The sequence below is a fragment of the Siniperca chuatsi genome, linkage group LG20 (genome assembly GCF_020085105.1).
Source record: "Siniperca chuatsi isolate FFG_IHB_CAS linkage group LG20, ASM2008510v1, whole genome shotgun sequence".
NCBI classification, from domain to species: Eukaryota; Metazoa; Chordata; class Actinopteri; order Centrarchiformes; family Sinipercidae; genus Siniperca; species Siniperca chuatsi.
Genome location: NC_058061.1, coordinates 19,581,396 through 19,597,077, shown reverse-complemented (window position 1 = coordinate 19,597,077; position 15,682 = coordinate 19,581,396). Strand labels below are relative to the sequence as shown.

Genomic DNA, 15,682 nt, shown 5'->3' with positions numbered 1-15,682 from the left:
AATGCTTAATTTTATCCCATCTTGATTGTTGTAACTCTCTATAATCAGCACTTAGTAAAAAAGGCACCAAATCGTCTTTAATTGGTCAAAAATGCAGCTGCAAGGCTTTCAACACAAACTACAAGAGAACACATTACCCCTTTTTTAGCATCCCTTCACTGGCTTCCCATTGCTGCAAGAATAGTTTAAAATTTTAAATTCTATGAAACACCTATAAGGTATTATTTCTGACCTATTCAGCCCATACTGTACAAAGGTGCACACTTAGGTCAGCAGAAATAGCTCTTCTAGCTCTTCCTTGATTTGCAACCAAGGATGGCTGAGCATTTGCTGCCATGGCACCTAAACTGTGGTATGAAAAACCATTCACAAACCACAGTGCTTATTTATTATTTTATATCATTTTGTTTAATGCATGTCAGCACTATGTTTGTTGCAACATGCAAACATAGACATGAAAAGTGCTATACAAATAAAGTCATTATTACTATCTTTGCTGATCTGTAGCACATATTACAGCTTCATAAATAGTGGGTCAACAGGTTCGCTGGGGTCAACCACTAGTCTCAAAGCTAATTAAAAATTAGCTTGTGCAGCTCATCAAAACAATTAGTGCAGAACAATAATGAGAGGAGAGATGGAATTCAAGAAGGGAGGCAGATAACAAATGGTGCGTATACAGGAGAAAGACTGAATAAATGAGAAGACAGCGGTTCTAACATGCTTACAGAGCTTTAGTACAGCAGAGGTATTGAGAGGGGGAGACACGAGTGTGTCTGTAACCAAAGATAGAGCGGTCCCAACCTGGTACAAGATGATAGGGTGAGATACTGAGGGAGGGAGGGGGGAGATATTAAGAATGTGGTAAACTTTGGTGGAAATGAATGAAAAAGAAGCCCCAAAGTGCCAAAAAAAAAAAAAAAAAGAAAGCGTGACTGTTCACAATCTGACAGGTTAAGAAAAGTGAGGTCGGGACACGAGAGAGCTTAAACTGAACAGAGTGATCCCTCTCCCTGTCTGTCTCTGTGCCTCATATTCCTCCTCCTCGCCCTGTTTTCCTCTTTTCCTCTCTTGGCAATTTCTTCTTCTTCTTCTTCCACAGAAGCAGCCGTCTGCCAAAATGACTTCCCTTGTTCTTGAGGCGACAAGGCCCTCGCCAGATCTGAGAGGGAGAGGAGGGGCAGGGGGGCGGTTGGCAGACAAAAGTAGAGAGAGACAGAGAAAGAGGAGGGAAAGCAAAAGTAAACAAGTGCAGATGGTCTAGGTGATCTTGCAGTACGTTGGTGGGTAAGACAGCGATTCATTTCACCTCTCGGCCGAGGTGAGGGCTAAAGGCTGCTGCTGTGTCATGATGGAAACGTCACATTTGCTGCATTTCTCCTCCTCCGTCTTCTTCTTCTCCTTTGCTTCCAGAGCCCAGAGCTGGACCCTCAGAGACCAACTCCCTCGTCTCAACATCAGCAGTCCATCTGTCTCCATCTCTTTTTCATACACACACACTCTCTCCCATGTGCCCCTTCTCGCTACAACACACAGTCACACAGAGTTTACATTACCTTCATCAAGCCTGCTGGGGGAAGAGACGAGGAACAGAATACACAACAGTAGGTTTCTCTCTGTATGATGAGTATTTATAGTACAAAGGAAGAGAAAGACAGACTGCTGGGACACTTTCACTCCGTTCCTGATGGAGTTTTCTGATCTTGGACTGAGAGAAAAAACATAAATATCATAAATATGTCACAAAAATTTCCAACATACTGTGTCATCTCTTCTAGTATTCCTTAAGTCTTAAAGCTAAAAACAGAAAACGGAATCTTAAATCAAGCAACTTTTTCCAATTGTGTTTGAGTGATCGCACTTATAAAGCCTTGTTTCAAGACAATGACTGTGCACCCAGAGAATAACTTCAAACAGAAGCATCCATTCAAAAAATGAAATGGGCACTGCTTATAAGGGAAATATCTTTATTATTCAGGGTTGTGCGTATATATGCGGTGTATTGTTGTTGTCTAAAACTCAAGATAAAAGCCACGAGGCATGAGTCTCTGCAGCAGTGGAGAAGAATCCTCTCCCGTGGAATTCGAGATAACAGACATATAAGCAGGGGTGAGAGCAGATGGTAAACAGAGGATCATAGGAGAGCAGCTTGTTCACTGTGATGTTATTACAAATGAAATCAAATGCACACGCGATAAACTTTAAAAAATAATGTACATACAAACCTGCAAACCAACTTTTTTTCATACACTGAAACACACACACAGTCCTCCACTGTCAGATCCATGTGACATGAATGCAGGAGCTGGAACACAGGGCTAGGAGAGGACAACAGGGCAGATTGGTTCATCTGTAAAATATTGTCGGCCCAATTCATCCAAGTGGTCTTAGGTCATAGTCTATTAAGAGTCTGTAGTTTACTTCTGGGCTAACAGTCAAGCCAGGACATTTTGTACAAGTGCTGCATATTTTCAGTAGGCTGCCACTGCTGCATATTTCTTTATAAGGACATTTGTACACCTGAATTTCAATATAGCTCCACTGATCAATTGTCTCTGAAAGCCTGCTAAAAAGCCTGCTACTTAGCTGGTATTGCTAATAAAGAATAGGCTGGAGTTTCAGGTCTGGAATGAAGGACAGAAGCCCCAGTCACCTCATGGTACTGTAACTATTCCTACCAATGTAGAGTATCGACTTTTTATACACTGGCATTCTTTAATTCAGTCATCATTCTGCCTGCAATTCCGTGGTCCCGTCCAGCAGTAGCCTGCGTAGTTCCTGGGGGTCAGTAACAGGAAGAGAACAGGTAAAGTCCTGGCAGACGTAGGCTGTGGCGACACCACCCTGCTGGGACATGGAGGAGAGGACGGGCAGACGCTGGCACAGGAAACTGTCTGCATCGTCGTCAATGAGCATCAAGACCTGCCAGAGAGGGAAGGAGGGGTGAAGGAGGAAGAAATGTAAGAAAAAGGGGGTCAGTTTAATACGTAAAAAATAAACATTTCTTATTTTCCTTATTTACCATTACATTATGGAGCCCCAAAACTGCTAAAAGGCAAAAAACGAGTTCTCAAATGAGACAAAAATATAACTGACTACATAAATAAATAACTGTTAGTTTATTTTATTAGTAAATAAAATAGAGGCTTCACATTTTCCTTGAACACTAATCAGTTGATAAAATAAATTGAAAGTTAATTTATTTCACTTTTGCATTTATCATTAACTAGCTTGCTGTATTTTTCAACAAAGTTAGTTAGCTAACACAAATTAGAAGTGTTTATATTAGTTTATTTGACCTATGAAAGAAGAGTCGCACACATGTGCAAAACGTTAATATCAGTCTGAGACTGTACATACACTTGAAGATGAAGATAACGTTATGAAGATAGAAGCATGGTAATTCTAATTAGCTTTAGAAAGCTAAGATTGATCTACTGAATAAAAAGCTTTAGCAGCTGTTATAAGAGTTTATACAGTGATGCTACAGCAGTATGCTGTACAATAAAATGATTATTGAGTGGATTAACATTACTTCCACTGGCTGGTGTGGTTTTATTAAGAAAGTTAGCTGCAGCAAGGTAGCTAGCTGAAAATGCTGGTGCTCCGTATGTTTAGCGACCAGTGTTTTCAGTTAAGCTAGCAAGTCACACTGTATTAGCATTAGGAAAACTGGAAATATTGTGTGGGTAAAATAGAGAGATGATTAATCATGTGCTTAGACAAAAAAAAATAACTAAACAGAAAACTAAAGAGTGTTCTTGTCAGTTTGGGGGCTCCATACTACAGATCCACTTTTGTCTATTAGTTATTGTCTATTAACTGTTACTGTATGAAGCAAGGGACGGACCCCAATTTTGATAGTGATCCCTTTCTATTTTTCATTAATACAGCTAAGTAATGTCTTATACAAACACACATAAGCTTTCACACAAACCAAAACAACCTTCCTAAAAATAACATTCAATCTTGGGTCAGTAGCTGCCATGGTCTCATGCCCACAACTGAAGAAAGACAAAGGTGTGTGGATGGATATGTGGTTCTTTTCATAAGTGTGGAAATGTGGCTAAAGGTGACAAAATGGAGGATGATTGCCTGTCTTTATATCTGCTTATGTTGTTGTTGGTGTGTGTGTGTGGGTGTGTGTGTACATGTGTATTAGTGCTCTTGGACAGGCAGCAGAGCAAAGTTAAAGAGGGCTGCCCTGTCAGTCCCAAAGGCGGCTTCCTGTCAAACACGTGTCATTTCCTCTTGGCCCTGCACCACCCCTGGTTCACAACGGAGCGAGAGATGACAACATAAACAATGAGCACAGACAGAAGTGATAAAAGGAGGGAGAGGAGGAGGAGACAGAAAGACAGAATGAGGAGAGGGGTCCGGTGATGCATCTCTTCTCAGATGAAGTTGCCAGAGAAGTACAGACATGTATGTCAATGTATGGTGGACTGAAGGGTACACAAATACTGATGACTGTGGGCTTGACTGATTATCAGAGCTAGACACAATGCAGAAAATGTCCATTTCAATACACCTTGCAGTATACACTATATTGAAACTCCAAATAATTCAGACACTGGATCAAATCAAAAACTTCTTCATTTTGTCCATGTGTGAGGATTGTATTAAATGTTTAATCAGATTTAGGATTAGAACACAGAATGTGTTCAGGCACAGTGTTGAGTGAGGCCACGTTTTGGCAGCGTTCAAAACCCAACACACAATCACTGAAGTTACAAACGTAAAACAGAAGAAAATGGACTTTAAAAAAAAAGAATTTCAGTATCAGTACCAAAACTCACGTATCATATCGGCACTAGTATCATTTAAAAAAAAAAGAAAAAAAAAAAGAAACTGAGTATGTGGGTACGCGTTAATGTTAGTTGACCACGTGATTTTCTGGTTACCAGGATGGTCCCCATAATCTGTAGCCCACTCTACCCAGTACGACTGCACCCAACCTATTCATACCAAGCCATGTACCCATGTAGCGGTGGCTAAAAGAGACAGGATCGTCAGGTACCCCTAATTCTGCATGTACCTGCCTTCACCCTGAATCAAGCCTCGGCCATTAGAGCAGACACTCCTCCTCTGTCCCCTGTAAGACTGCCAGCCAGCATTCACCCACGCCATCATGTAGAACTGTTTGCATCCTCTCCATCCTGTCTCAATGAGCCTCATGTTCTCACTCAACGGCCATCTTAATGTGCCCCAAGTGCTCCACTCAGCCATTTAGACGCTCATTTGTGCCGGTTGCCATCTGCACTTCTAATGCTATCAATGGGAAACTATCAATGGGTTACACCGCCTGTCTGCTGCCATTGAAGGCCGTCTTTGCAGCGCTGAGGCATTTCTGTTTTAGTAAATGTGCTGCCTGGTAAATAAAATTCCTCCTTAGGGGATGATGAAGTGATGCCGTTGTTTCTTATTCTCTACAGTGAAGCTGGAACACCTGTTAGACACAGCTCAGAGTATAAATAACCTGAAACACAGGAAACTATGGATTCACACAGACTGCTGTAGAGGGTTGGCTGTAAACATTTTTAAGGCATTAAGACACACACACACACACACACAACCACACAGGGGAAGACTGGGAAGGAGTGTGATGGAATGTGGTTATAATGGTGTGACCGTTGCTATGGAGACAGGAGGAGGATTTCCCTGCCATAGCCGAACCTTTTTCCTCTCTTTCCTGACTCTTCTTTTTGCTTGTCAGCTTCATGCAGTCCCTCCCTGGGCCCAGACCACATCCAGCCACGCGCCCTCAACCTTAAGGTCACGCTGTAGTCTGTCTGTGTCACAACAACACTGTCCGCACACACCCCTGGGGACCGGACAGGACGAGTGTGTGTGGAAGAGTGATGGAGAAAGAGAGCAACAGACAGAGAGACAGATTATGTGTGAATGTATATACAAGGCTTGTGAATAGAATGTGATGAAGTGAATGCAAAATGTGTGGTCCTGTATTCTGTGTACTGCAAAATGTGTGTGTGTGTGTGTGTGTGTGTGTGAAGCTGCCGCAGACAGCACAGTTGGCTACACATGAGAGCACAGTCAAACTCCCACAGGGTTAATCCCTTCATACACTGGGCAACCCTGAAACAAACACACATCAACACACACACACACACACACACACACACACACACACAGACACACGCGCACACACACACACAACTCCCACCCGTTAAATGTCCCTACACTGACAGCTCCCTCCCACTCTTCCTCTCTCACTCTGCCAAACCAGTCGAGCTCAGACACTCTAAAAGAACACAGAGTACCTGTGTTGACAGTAACACACAAACACATCTTCAGGAACCATTTTAATGTTTTCTCTCCCCTCGGTTTCTAACACTAGCTGGAGCCAATGAAATACAATGAACACACCAAACACGTTTTTGAGAGCCACTGTCATACCTGAGGAAGAGTGATGATGGTGGCTGTAAAATAGTGCCGTGCGCAGGAAAGCGTGAGGAGATTTACTTCCTCCATCCCTCTCATTCTGTTCTGTCTCTCTCTCACACACACACACACACACACACACACACACACACACACACACACACACACACACGAAGGGACCTGCTCAGTCATCATAACAACCTGACATCTGGACCGCCGCCCCAGGCCAGAAACACACACATAGTCACAATCGGACACAAAATTTGGGTGATGGGAGGCGGTGCAGCGGGGCCACATGCGCCGCACACATTGTCAGTCATCCGTTGACACCAACTTCACCATCAGCTTCATTCGCTCAACTGAATATTCACCAGGAGAGAGAGGAAGGGGAGGAGGGTGAGGGGAGAGCACTGGAGAAAAAATGAGGCAGGAGACATTTGAAAGGAGGGAAGACGGCAAAGAAACTAAACGCAGGGATCACTGAATGGTTTGAAAATGATGTGAATCATATGCTACGGCCTCTGCAGTCACCAGATCTCACCCCAGTTCACACTAAAAGCATAAGTTCAACACCGCCAGAGACGGCTTTGGACAGCTGTGTGAGCCATAGCCACGCACACTATGCTGAGTTCGTGCTAGGTTTAGCCCAGCCCCAAATACGCAGACCTCCAGAATACACGTCCAATGGGATTCTGTCATTAACAGGAGGCAGAAGTTATGGCAGCAAACATTTTACAGAATAGAAGAATGGAGGAAAAGTTACTTTTGCACATGTCTGAATTCCCAAAGTTATGTAACTCTAGTGTGCGATCCTACAGGGATAAAAAATCTCAAGATAAATTCCTCCATCATAGTATCACCACATGGATGTACAGTATACCATGATAGTTTTCTGGAAAATCAACTGAGAAACTGTTTATTGATGCTATAACCACAAGTGAAAGTAAGTTGTAAAATTGTGAATGCAATTATTATCTTATTATCTTTCATTTCTACGTTCATGCACGTCTGAGGAACACATTGCTATGTTTTGTACATTACCGTTGTGCCTTTGTCTAGCTCGGTCTGTGATATAGTGTGTCTTCCACTGAAAAAAAAAACAAACTACTGAACTAAACCAAGTTGCCGTTGTTGAGCATAAAAAGGTCAAATAGGTTTTGGTTTTAAATGTCAGAAAACCCTCTTATATGCAGTTTCAAACACTTTCATTGAGCCCTAACGAAGAATCCAAAACACACACACACGCACACTTGTGTGTCTTCCGACCTGAGCGAGAGTGAGTGGGCGAGCCTGTTCCGGCGGTGTGCTCTGTCCTTTGTCACGCTGAGCATCAGTTTTCAGCTGCTGACAGTCTCTACAGGACCCTCTCCACTAAATCACCAGTGTCAGCAGAGACATGTGAGGACGCCTTGGTGTCTCAGTAGAATTAACAGCCTGTCTCCTCGATCAGACCCTGACACCTACGACATACTTCATCAACTTGTGTTGCATTTAGGATGAAAGGGAATTCTCATTTGCTAAAGTCATAAAAGTCATGTCAAGTTAAAAACGTTAAGGAGATCAAATCTGACATATGAGCGTTATGAGGACAAGGCCAGCGGTCTTGAATTATCCCGCATGGGAAAGATTTTAAGTAAATGCCATGTCTTCAGGTACTAAAGTGGAAGATTGTGTCTGTAGGTATTTTTAAAAATCTTCTGATGCACTTGCTACAAAAGGACATTGATATTTCAGGACACCATCACCCCGGCAACCCAGGCAAAAGTTGACCAATCCCTGGTTATTGTGCAGTGGTAACTTGTGGGAGTTTGAGCGGTTTGACTTCCCACGCCGGTTAGCTCCCAGTGCTACCACCTTGTCAGAAAATCTTTATTTCTCACTGACGTTTTTCAGATTTATGAACATTCCCCTCTGTATTACGTTACCAAAAACATGAAATTTCAGTTTTATTTATTTTTCTGCTGTGATAGCGCCCCCTACATTAGTGTTGTCCAGGGGGCATGAATTTATTGTTCCAACTGACACAGAGGCAGTTAACCAGCTGGGGGTGTGGGTGTGTGTGGGTGTGTGTGTGTGTGTGTGTGTGTGTGTGTGTGTGTGAAGTTGTCAGCCATTGGTTATTCCCATCTGTGATGTGTGCACTACAGTAGTAGCACTTAAAAGTGGCCCACCCCACCGTGAGAATGCTGCACCTTTGCTGTGGTTGCAGCGCATTTGTGACGCAGCATGGCCTGTGTTACAGTATGGTACGGGGCGCTCAGCTTACACAGAGCTTTGCACAGGTAAACCTACTACAGCACTATGGCTTGGGATGTCACGTAAACGGTAAATGGTCTGTACTTGTATAGCGCCTTTCTAGTCTTCCGACCGCTCAAAGCGCTTCAACTACATATCACATTCACACACATTCATACACTGATGGCAGATGCCAACTGCTCATCACACATTCACACACCGAAGGCTTTGAGATTGTACAGTACACCTGTAGCCTATAGGTTTTAAAAAACTGTGAAGCAAAGAAAAAGGCCCGTGATCGTGGTTTATCATGCTTACATGCTTTTGCATCACCAATTTATAAAAAAATGTACTGTACTGCTTGCTGTGCTGTTGCATTTCTCGGACTGGTGCGTGGTTACACCTGACTGTGATTGACTGCTTAGCTCAACGCTTAGTCAAAATTTGGATGGCCGGTTTAAATATAGACTATATCCTGCATCCTGAAATCTGATTTAAAGTCTGGGAAATATTTGACTTTCGTGGGGAAACCACGAGTGCGCGTCGGCACAATCAGAGAAAAAGAGAGGCGCATTCGCACCTATGGTCTGTTTTTGTATTGGAAATGTTAACTGCTGCCGGCAGTGAAGGTCTGGCGGGTGGTTTGAGGTAAGACTTCACTTTATCCAGGGCTTAAACCTTCTAGACTATGAGGGGACTGTTTCAAGGCAGGTGTGGCAAATAGTGCACCATTAAAAATATCAAAACGCTCTTTAATTACCGTTAAATGGTTAAAGAGAGGGAGGGAGCCTGTGTGTGAAACACACACACTCATGCTAAGCTCTGGGTTTTACGCACACAGGTTTGTGTATAAACAAAGCTGTAAATATCTTGGTAATAGTTCGATAGCCGTTGGAACACAGACGAAGTGTGTGAGCTCAGATCACTCGTGGACTGAAGATCCCGGCTCTAATGCCATCCAAGCTGCTGCGCCGTGACCATCTGACACAAACCACATGGAAGCAGCTTAATGGTATTTTTAAAATGAGTGATTGCAGAGAAAGTTAGAGAGGACAGAAGGGTGTCTCCTTAACTTCACTGCCGCACAGCCCCGCCAGGCAGACACAGCCGGTTACTCAGCCCGTTAAACCACCCTTAAGTCTCCTCCTGCTCTCTGTGATGACCGATACTGTGTTTCAATAAAGCCTTTTCTGTTTCTGTTGTCAGACAACGGAGCAAGTAAGAAATAGATAGAAACAGATTTGGTCACGGCTCATAAATACAACCTGTTCTGCACCGGTTTGTAAATCCAAATCATTCGACTCGAGTTTTCACTGAAGACATTTTATTTTTTATTGTTTACTCCACCGTAATGCAGGGCCACTACTGAAATGAGGTTGGCTGGTATCAGTGCATATCGATACCTGTATCAGCCTCAAAACTCCTGTAGCGGTCAGACTCTAATTGGGCTGAACCTTCATAGACTTATGCTATGAAAGTGATTAGACACTGGTATTGACTATAATGTTTTAACAACGTTTCATCAAGAAAACTTTGCAAAAATACAAAAACATTTTGATAATAAATGGACTGAAGACACTTAGTTAATTACAGGCCTTGGCTCCTGTTTCAGGTGGTCATAGTTTTACAGTCAGGGCGATGCTGCTGAGAGACACTGAGAACCACTAGCGACTGTCTGTATGTGTGAGCTCACAGGCTGCTTGACTCCATAAGAGGTGTTTCATTAGCCCTCGGTCACACAGCAGGTCCGAATGGGAAATAAGATAAAAAATTCAGCTTTCTTTCCAACTCATCGCAGGAAACTGTAAACTTAGGCAGGTGTAGAGAGATTGAGTCCTATATCGTGTGTGAAAGTATTACCAGCTGGAACATGAGGGCTGTTACATCACACTGTGGAGTCATCTGTGCACTAGCCCACATCTCAGTTCATGCTACAGTAATGTATGTGTACACAGACATATGCTGTCTTTAATGATCCGGTGAGTGCATGATGCTGTGTTTACAGTGGGAGGATGAGAAGAAAGAGGCGCAGAAGAAAATGACCATTTGATAAAATGTAGAGAAACAGTGTTGTGCCAGAAAAGAAATGTACTCCAGTATCACAGACCATTTTACGTCGTGTTTTCAGGGAAAGATTATTTTAGTTTAGACTAGATTGCATGAAAAGAATAATCTATCGATAAATAATTTACTATACATTGGCTTCAAATATTTGTTGGCACAGTCTAGGGCTGAACAATGAAAAGAAAAAAATGGAACTGCTAATTTTTCGGAACAACATAGCAATTATAATTTAACGTGTGATTATTTTATGTGAATTCCTGTATTGGTGGTATGTATAATATTAAACAAGATAAGTTTGTATCAGGCATAATCACAAACTTATCTTGTTTCTTTAAGAAAAGAATCAAATATAACCATGCAGCTGCTTGTCGCTGAGGTCCTCCCAGGGTTCTTCAACAACTTCCTCAACTTCAGAGTAAACATAACTAGTTTTGTATACAAAAAAAAAGACAAATTAAGCCGACATTTAGTGAGCTATTACATCAGTGGTAAAGCTTACATTGCTTAATATAGTTTACAATTAAATAATTTTCAAATAAAATTATGACATTTTAATCCATGACCCCTTGTAATAGTGTTTACAGCTCTGCAGTGTAGCGGCTTAAGCTAACGTTAATGTTAGCTTTAGAGATTGACAATTTTCACAGCTCTGAATCCCACAGGCCCCGGTTCAGAGCTTTGTAAATGCTGAGGTTAACACAATGATATGACGTGTATTCACTATCTGCCTGCTGACTATATTCGCTGGCAACAGGTGTCATTCTTATCAGCATAATTGACGGTCGTCAAATAAGTCTTTCACTTCCTCAGCTTCTTAATACCTTTTAAATAATGTGAGTTATAGTGTAAATAAAACTGTCACTCTTGTGATTTTTAAAATGTAATTCTTTGAAATTGCAATTTTATATTTGAAAAGAAATCGTTTAGTCATGTATAAATGGTGTCAGACGTCTGAGAGATATACAGATGTTGGACCTAACCTAAATAGAGGTTTTTTTAGTTTCATCGATACACGCTGATTGGGGATTTGGCTCTAGTACTGTAGTCAGAGACTGGCTGTCCACACTCTGGGATCAACTATATGTACAGGGGGTTTTTTCATAAGAGGTTATATTTTTAAAATATTGGTTGACTAACAGCTTATGTTGATGTAAAAAATGAATTTAATTTACGTAATTCTGGCAAATGACTGGACTGGAAATGTTTGTATCCCCGGGATACATTGTCCATGTATGGGGTAGTAAAAACAAGACTTGTTTTAAGTTCTTTGCAATCAGACGATCAGTGTAACCTGAAGTGAAATACTGTTATACTTATTTTGATCTTAAATGATTCATTTAACTGAATTTTAAGGTAAGTTTAATTGTAAATCAATCACAAATACATGATCAGTTGATCAGTTGGTTATTAATGCCTGAAATATTGATGCAAACTGAGTCTTGGCAATGACAATAAACAAACAGCTCAGAACTGTTTCTTACCTTCGACTGCCAATGAGATTTTGGCTTAGCATAGAGTGTTTCCACTATTTATGACCACACAAACTGTTTAGTTATAATAGTTTTTAAACTGTTCTTTTTAATAGTTTGCATGAAGCTTTGAGACCACTCTTTTGCTTAAAAAACGTTTTTACAATGTTTTAAAGTTGTTAAAAACAGTACTTTTCACTTTCCAATCCATACCTAAAATGGGCCACTTATTCAGGGAGCAACAGATTGTAAAATGGAAAATAAAAGTCAGATTTTGAAATAAATCATGAAATTGGGTTATGTAGCCACTAATGAGTTGTAAAGGAGCAATGACTTTTTTAACCATTTCTATGTTCTTGCCCATTAACAGTATTAAGTTAGGTTAAGTTAGTAGAATATTTGCAACATTTGATTTCATTTGCAAAGTATGCTATTGAAAATAACTGAAATGTTAATACTGGTGATTCAACTGGTGTTATTTTTGAAAATCCACATCCATCATTAACTCAACATCTAACAAAATATGTGAGTCCCGCTTCTGTCTGCAGCCTAAAGAAAACCCTCCGTCACAAATAAAACAATGGTTAAACTAAAATTGGACAATTTTGTTAACCCCCACTACATCCCTGATTATATCGGAGGAAAACATTCACAGCTTATAAAGATAAAGAGAGAGTGACAGAGAAAACTGTGTGTGTGTGTGTGTGTAAATGCATGTACACAGGCGTCTTATCTGTTCAGCATGGGTTTTATTTACCATGCTGAGATACGGATAAACATGGAACGTCAAGCACGACTGCATCAGACATGCAGATACAACCACAGGGAGAGGATTATATCGCCAACAACACCACTAAAGCTGTCCACTCTGCTGGATCCTGAGAGTACATGCACCTCCCCCATAGCTTTATGGATCTACTGGCACATGGTGGAAATACTAGATGGAAGGATGGGGAAAGAAAATCTTTTAATGGAGTGATATGGGAAATTTCTGATTAACAAGTCTATGAAGACTGGAGTGAGATAAATGTTAAAGTCAATGGGAAAGGGAATTTTAAAGCATGATGTCGTGCAAACTAAGAGAGCAAAAGCAGGAGAAAGAGGAAGAGTGGCTATCTGAATGCATTACAATCTGCCTGGGAAGCACTTTCCTGCGACAGGAGCCATCTGGGACCTTTCCCACAGCTGTCAATCAACCTGGGTTCTGCTCTCTGACTGGCTGTTGGGCTTAGCAGGTCATTTACAGAGAACAGGAGAATCAATTCCGAGAACACACTGCGTACGGACAAATACGCACACATGCAGCCTGTAATGAGAGAACAGAGGGACTGTGGTGGACGGGAGAAAGATGTAGAGGGGTAACGAGGCAGCAGACTGAAGTGAGGGAGGTCAAAGGTCACTGAAGAGGACTGTGAGACTACCTAGCGCTAATCCTCCTCTGCACTGTGTTGTTACCAGTGCTAGTTAGCCTCTGACTAGGCTCTCCATCTCCACCCGTCTCCTTCCTTCCCTCCCTCTGCTTGCCCACCCCGTCACCCTGCTAACTCTTCCCCAGGTCTCTGAGGTCTTGTTAGGGATTCGCGGCCGTCTCTCTCCACAGATGCTTCCAAAAGGACCCTCTCTCCTCTTAATAGCCATGCTGCTGCCTTCCTTCTCCTTTCCTACCTATCCTCTATTCCACTCTGTCCTGTTCTCTTCGTCCTCTCTAGGGAAATGTGATCAGGAAATAAGTAGAAGGGCACGGAAGCAGGAATAAATGGGAAACTTGGCTACTTACAGTTATCTCGCTCCAGGAATTCTTCCATCTTGGTTCTTAAATCCTTCAAAATCCCTGTAATATCTATTGCTCTTTTTGCCCCAAGCATCTTTCACTAACACCAGCATCTTTTGGTCCTCCTTAACACTTGCCACAGACACCTTCCTCCCCTTTCCCTATCACATCCACTCATTTTTCTTACTTAAGTGCACTCCAGAGAGAGCCTGCTCCCTGTGACACTAATTGTGTAACACAGACAAGAAGACTTACTTGGATAGTTCTTGGGGGCAAAAGCACAGTTGAGACTGATTAATAAGCAGCACTGATAAGAGGCATTCAGGCTAACAACAATGGGAATTCACAATTGGAATTATAGTCCTTGTAAAACATTTTTCAACTCAAGACCACACACGGAAATCTTGCACTGACAGAAATTCATACTTTGAACCACTGTCAACGCTTCTGCCAAGATGCTTTGTTGTTTTATTACCAGAACAACCTTGAGAACACAGAAAAAAAAAAACGTGTTCTATTAATGCAAATCATTATACTTGATGCTGGATGGTTTCCATTTTGTGTAAATGTGTTCCATAAAGCGCCAATAGAGAAACGAGAAGGAGAAAAACAGAGAATTTATTTTTCAGGATTGGAATGAACACCTGTGCGTTTCTTACTATCACACGTCGAAATGTCTTCTGTGAAAAAGAACTATGGTCCTCATCAGGGGGCCAAAATATAAAAAGGGCTTTGAGTCCTACACTGTTCATCCAATATGGATGTGAACACCTTCAAACACCTTTAAAGCTAAAAGTCAGCGCTTTAGCCTCGTAGACATGGTTTCAGTTCAAACCTAATATTTTCCGACTGTAATGTAGTTTCTTACCACCTGCAAGAACTGGCTTACTGATATAATCCAGGGGCCGGTTTCACAAAGATAGTCAGTTTTTTCGGACGTAACCAAAGTAACTACACGGTTTGCTGCTTCCCGTTTGGTGCTGGAGAAATATATGCGCAGACGGTAAGAAAAAGGTTTTTTGACAGCAAGGTTTCTTTTGTTTATTTCTATGATTTCAACAAGGATTTGCAGTTCACAATGTAGCATTATCAGGAAAAATCAAGGGGTGTGTCGATATTGAGTTTACTATGTCCTTTCGGATTTGAACCCGTCAGAGACGTAGGACGGGTATCGACATCAGTGTAGCAGATCTGCGCTGCTGTGGCTTCTTATGTGCCAGGGATCAGTACTTCTGCTAACTCCTCAGTGAGACTCAGGATTATTTCTTTGGACAAATGAAAATGACTGACGGTGTCCTCACTGCTGTATATTCCCAACAGGTTACTGCGCTCTCTTAAAACTCCATGTTTTCTTCTGTTTTGTCATTTGGTGCATGAAAACAAGGCTCTTAGTTCTGAGTTAGTCTGGAGGTAGGATGGCTAACCATGACTAAGACTGTTCTAACCCTACAGACCAGTCTAAGATATATTTGTGAAACCAGCCCCAGGTTAGTGTTTCTACTGTTACTAACTGCCATTCCTCACTGGTATTCCATGTGTCATATTACTTAGAGCCATTAACTGTCTATCATCATGTAGCATTCATTAAAAAAAGTGGTAAGGGAGTTTTACATACAAATTTACTTCTAAAAGAGTAATTTATTGTTGTTGTTGTTAGCAACATTTCTAACTGCTGAAAATGTCCAGAGAAAAACTGATAAGTTGTCGGTGTGTTTCCTGACACTTGGCTGTGCGCACATTT

General features: G+C 41.7%; 1 protein-coding gene across 2 annotated transcripts in view; it reads right to left on the bottom strand.

Annotated features, from left to right (window-relative positions):
- Positions 1–1,950: 1,950 nt before the first annotated feature.
- The window catches only part of spata20 (spermatogenesis associated 20), a 43,661-nt gene continuing 29,929 nt past the window's right edge, over positions 1,951–15,682 (bottom strand). For both annotated transcript variants that reach the window (XM_044179330.1, XM_044179329.1), the window contains exon 16: positions 1,951–2,922. In XM_044179330.1, the coding sequence (XP_044035265.1) occupies positions 2,728–2,922 (195 nt within the window). In that variant the 3' untranslated portion in view covers positions 1,951–2,727. The remainder of the gene's footprint in view (positions 2,923–15,682) is intronic.